General features: G+C 33.5%; 1 protein-coding gene across 4 annotated transcripts in view; it reads right to left on the bottom strand.

The window, feature by feature from the left end:
- The window catches only part of LOC106103815, a 27,168-nt gene that overhangs the window by 15,355 nt on the left and 6,346 nt on the right, over positions 1-5,467 (bottom strand). For 2 of the 4 annotated variants that reach the window (XM_013283703.1, XM_013283706.1), the window contains exons 1-2: positions 2,449-2,558; positions 742-999 (exon numbers count right to left, since the gene is read on the bottom strand). In XM_013283703.1, the coding sequence (XP_013139157.1) occupies positions 742-964 (223 nt within the window). In that variant the 5' untranslated portion in view covers positions 965-999; positions 2,449-2,558. Of the gene's footprint in view, positions 1-741; positions 1,000-2,435; positions 2,559-5,467 lie in introns of those variants that run through there. The other 2 variants (XM_013283704.1, XM_013283705.1) reach the window with 2 other exon arrangements.

Raw genomic sequence — 5,467 nt, 5'->3', positions numbered from 1 at the left:
TACCTTTCGGATAAAAAATGAATTATCAAAATCGGTCCACTAGCGGCGGAGTTATGCCGTAACACACATAAAAAAAAAATAAAAAAAAAAACATACAGACGAATTGAGTACCTCCTTCTTTTGGGAAGTCGGTCAAAAATAGTTTTGTTCTTTATCAAAAGCTTAACTACCATGTCTTAAGTTTGTATTTGTATTCAATGCAATGAACAAACATAGAATTAAAACTAAATATGCAAATGGAATATAAAAGGTCTCCTAAGGTGGTCTAAATTCGATAACGAGCAAATTTCTTGCACCTTTTCAAATAATAACGAAGTGAGACGCTCCAGGTGGCCTTTCTTTGCCGCGCAACGAAGTGGGCCGAGGCCGAGGTGCATTGTTTACATAATCGACCAACGTATAGACAGTATATTTATTTTTATTGCACTATTTATTCTAGCGGAGGCAATTTAGACACTTCTATTCGTTTTGTAGCTCTTTCAATCCATTGCCTTGTAATTGAACGGCAGTTTGACATAAAATAAATGGTATTTTAAATTTAAGATTTGGGTTCCTTCCCGATTTGCCACTACGAATAATAGTCAGTGGTACGCGGCTCATTGCTGCTTTATTTTTTTCCCGTCATTTGCGCAATGCCTGCAATGTATTCTTTGCAAGTAACAAGGTAATTTTTTTTGTAAGCTTATCACCGCAGGTTTCCGCGACTGTACCTAAGCTTGTGGATATAACAATTATGCTTACGGGATATATTAATGCGGTCTTCATCGTAGTAGTCGAGGTGAGGCTGATCCTCTTCTTCTTCTAAGAGTGGCTGAGCGCGCAGCGCGGGGGGCGAGGGGGGCGCGGTGTGGGAGGTGCTGGGGGTCGTGAGAGTCGCGGGGGGCTTGGTGTCGGCGGGCAGTGCGCGCGCGCCGCTCACCGCCGCGAGCACGGCCGCCAGCGCCAGCGGCAGCACCGCCCCCATGCCGACATCACCGCGCCACCACGGCACAACACCTCCTGTACACACAATACACGTTAGCAAACACCCTGTACACCAAAATAACAAGATTACAATTGCATCCTCTACATATTAGTTACGACATGTGGGCCTTCAAGAAAAGAGTGTGCTTCTCTTTTCAAGACAGGCAACGTATTTGCGGTTCCTCTGACGTTGCGGATGTCCATGGGCGTCAGATCAAATAATATTAGACGATACGTTGCTCATTTACTCTCTTCTAGTATTAAGAAAATAAATACACCAAATTTGTAATAGTAAAATTTTTAAGCTTCGGTGCATAGGTTTGGAAATGAAATAACGCAAACTTTACAGTTACTATGTTAGGAATTTGTATGATGTATTTACCAATCCCTTAATACTGGACTTGTTACTTTGTCTGCGTATCCAGAAAGAATTCCCAGGGAAAAGTTAACATATTGATTTTCTACTTAACATCTTTCTTGCTACTGTGTTTGTACTGTTATTGGTAGTAGCATGTGCGAAAAACCATTCTATAGCCAAATTTACCATAAGAAACATAATTTATGTCATTTACTAGACTATCTTGTAGAATTTTTTAGAAAAGTCATGATATGCGAGTCTAACGTTATTACTATATTCAAAATGTTTGCAAATTCTATTTGCTTACGAAATAAAAGCAACATAAACTGAAATGTTTGCGCAATAATGTTTTGTTCTTAGTTGTTACAATGTACTTTTTATAGAATAAATGTTTGTTACTTCTAAGACACGAGTAAAAATTTTTAAAAAAATTATTGCAATGATATTGAATTTCAAACGCGGTGACATTTGAACAAGAAAGTTATAAAGAGAGTTCAGATATGACGGCTGATAGAGATGTACTACAATATGGCGACACTCCGTAAACTACAAGATAAAAAACAATTGAACGATTTCTTTCAGTTGTTTTCATTGATATCGTATATGAAAAAAATCAAGACGTAATTTGTATTCAAAGTAAATGTTAGAACTTTTTAGATTTACCCGCATACGTCCAATATCTGCGGTTAACACTCAATTCGTTACAATATTCAACGCACGTGGCCCTTCACTGAGAAAGTCGTAAACCTTCTTCGATAAATTTCCATTCAGCGGACAGCACCGAAGTTTTTGGTTACGCAATAAAACGTAGATTTTGATTATATTTGATTCTATTTTGTTAGAGAAAAACATTTGAACAAACGGCAAACGCATTTTTCTCAGCGTATACGTTAAATGTTTATTTTTAAAGCCTATAAAGCGGGTCGGGACAAACTTTTAAAAACAACAATATAATGTGGGCTTGCTAGTGTGAACATTTATATGTTCACACAAAGAGCTATGCTCGTGGCGTTACAACTTTCAAACTTTAAAGTTGTGAATACACAGTTTAACAGATAATATTTATAAATAATGATAGCAGAAATAAAAATAATGGCGCCACAAACATACGCACATTTATCGCTTACCATTTCCGTTATTGTTATTGTTAAACAATAAACTAACACTATTCAAGCAAAATTCTTATGTCCTTAATACATTTGCAATACAACAAAAATTGTACACATCCATTTTCGTGTTTTGGAATTTCCTCCATTTTGTCTTAATTTTTTTTTTTCTATTCTGTTGAAATGTCCATTCAGCCAGTAACATATATTGTAACATTTTTAATAACAAATTATTATTTTACCGTTGGTTCTTATATAAATGTTTATTGTTAATATAAATGCAGTTTTACTTTTTTTAATAAACAGAACTTTATTATAACGTTGTTCAGCGCCATCTGTTGGTTGATTACTGCTTACCACTTATAAAATTTTTAAAATGTTCCGATTCAATGTTGTAAAATTTTTATTTACTAAATTAAAATATCGTGATACGTTAATATCAATGTGTACGATCTGCTTTGTAATTAACTAGCTGTTGCTCGCGACTTCGTTTGCGTGAAATTAAAAAATAATACGAAATGTAGCCTATTTTAGTTACAGATAATTTACCTATGTATTGGTGAAAAATATTTTAAAATCGGCCCCGTAGTTTTTACAATATCTCTCTCTTTACAATATTAGTATAGATATCGAAATATGTGCGTTAGAAATATATTTCCAAAACTGTAGAGTTAACAATAAAACTCTAAAAGTATACGAATTCATATTTTGTTCAAGTATTTGAACGATGGTGATTTCTTGCTTGAAATATGAGTTTTACGATGTTTGCATGTGAATAATCATTTTACCATAAAAACGAGTTATGATCGCATTTGTTGTAAAACAATAAAACGCTATCAACAAGTTGCCGTGTTTTTGTTTACTGTTTAAAACGAAATAAAGCTTCTATCGTATATTGAATGTAGGAGCTATTTTAGTAATCTATTTGCTATCTAGAATACAACTTCATAATATTAGACACAAGGTTACTAGGCCATGTTAATTGAAAAGTCGAATGCCACGGAAAAGTTTGTTTTGAAGGCTTTGTTTTGCTGCCTAGAATTGTTTTACCCGCAGAGTATTCAACCTATATTTGTTCTTGTGCTAAAAACAAGGATGAAACTTCAATATATTCACTTCATTTATTGATTGACAGTGGGACATAGAATATATACATCTTTCATACTTTTGAAATCTAATCTTTAAAAGAACGATTTTTATACTCAAGCAAAAAAATTACATAAAAAGCAAAATTAGAATTGGTTAAGATATTGCTAGGGTGGACCTAAAACTTATTCGTTTCCTGTCTTACAATAAATTTTTGTATCTGTCATCTCCCCTGCCTTATCCTTCTCCCGTAGGGCGCACCGGGTTTTCGTCCTCCAAATAGCTCTATCATCCGTCATCTCAGTCATCACTCCCTTCTTGATCATGTCACCTGTCACGCAATCCAAACATCTCTTTCTAGGTCTACCTCTAGCGATGTACCCCTCCATATTCATAAATTTTTGTATCTGTATTAACCATTAATCTATTTCGTAGATAACAAAGAATGGATTTCCCTATTTAAATTAATTTATTCATTACATTAAAATAGATAAGCTACTTTATATAAGTTAACGCAAACGTTAGCTAAGCGCTTTAAGTTCGTGACAAACTTTATTAATCTGATAAAAATACACGGGTTTTCCCACACTATAATGGTCATGGTAGAAAAATTAACACGCTTAAGTTTGTATAATTTATTTCTCTGTAATCTAAAATATTACTGACTAGCTGTTGCTACGACTGCACTCGCATGCAATAAAAAAAATGAATAAACATATATTACTCATTGATAACGTAGCTTTGTAAAGGTGTAGGATTTTTTGAAATCGGTACAGCAGTTTTTGAGTTATATCAATACATACAAAAATTAAAAAAAAATCGAAAATACAAATGTTTCCTCTATATAATATGAGTATAGATCAGTTTTAATATAATATACGTATTCGACTGGTATGTATGTAATAAGGTAATAACACTAGCTTTCGCTTGTGTGTAGCCTATGTGTTCTTCCAGACTATGCTGTACATCTATGTCGAATTCCGTCGAAATCCGTTCAGTCCTTTTGGTGGACAAACATCTATCCATATTAATTTTAATCATACTTCATATTAATATTATAAATGTGAAAATTTAGATGGACGGATTGATGGATGTTTGTTAGAGTTTGCAGCCCAAACGGCTGAACGGATCTCGATGAAATTTGGCATAGATGTAGAGGATAGTCTGGAAGAACACATAGACTACACGCTTTTGTTTTTTTTAAATTCTACGTGGTCGGAGTCGCGGACGGAAGCAGCCATATTAAGATTAACTTGTAATTATATGTATTACAATTTACAAACGTACTTATTTATCGCGTAATGTTGAGCGCTAACCCATATGTGAATAATTTAAAGTTCGGATTTCTGAAGTGCGTGTATTTAAACTCAATGCAGTAGAAGGTAAAAATGTAACCCAGTTACGTTTACTTTTAAAACATTTTGTGTGAATAATATTAACGACGTATGTAAATAATTATTTCTACGGACATAGTTTTAAAATATCTATCAAACAAACAATGTTACTTCTTACTAATATCATAAATGTAAAAGTTTAGATGGATGGATGTTTGTTAGTTTGTAATCTAAACGGCTGAACGGATCTTGATGAAATTTGGCATAGACGTAAAGCATAGTCTGGAAGAACATATAGGCTATTTACTTTTTTTTTAATTCTATGCTGACGAAGTCGTGGGTGAAAGCTAGTAGATGCATAAATCCAACAAATTTAAATTGTTTTATTATTTATTAAATTATTTTATTGCGACTGTTTGTAACCTAAACAGACGTTGTAATTTTATAAGTGAAGTCATATCACACGAATCAAGTATACATTTTACTAAGACAAATTTTATAGAAGCCTTTTGTCCTTATCACTCTCTAAGAAACAAAACCGACTTCCAAACAAAATACACGAAAAACAAAACAAAATGCACTAAAAACAAAACAAAATACACCAAAAACAAAATATTCTC

The sequence above is a fragment of the Papilio polytes genome, unplaced genomic scaffold (genome assembly GCF_000836215.1).
Source record: "Papilio polytes unplaced genomic scaffold, Ppol_1.0 DF823731.1, whole genome shotgun sequence".
Taxonomy (NCBI): domain Eukaryota; kingdom Metazoa; phylum Arthropoda; class Insecta; order Lepidoptera; family Papilionidae; genus Papilio; species Papilio polytes.
The sequence above is the reverse complement of the archived record's forward strand: the minus strand, read 5'-3'. Positions and strand labels throughout refer to the sequence as shown.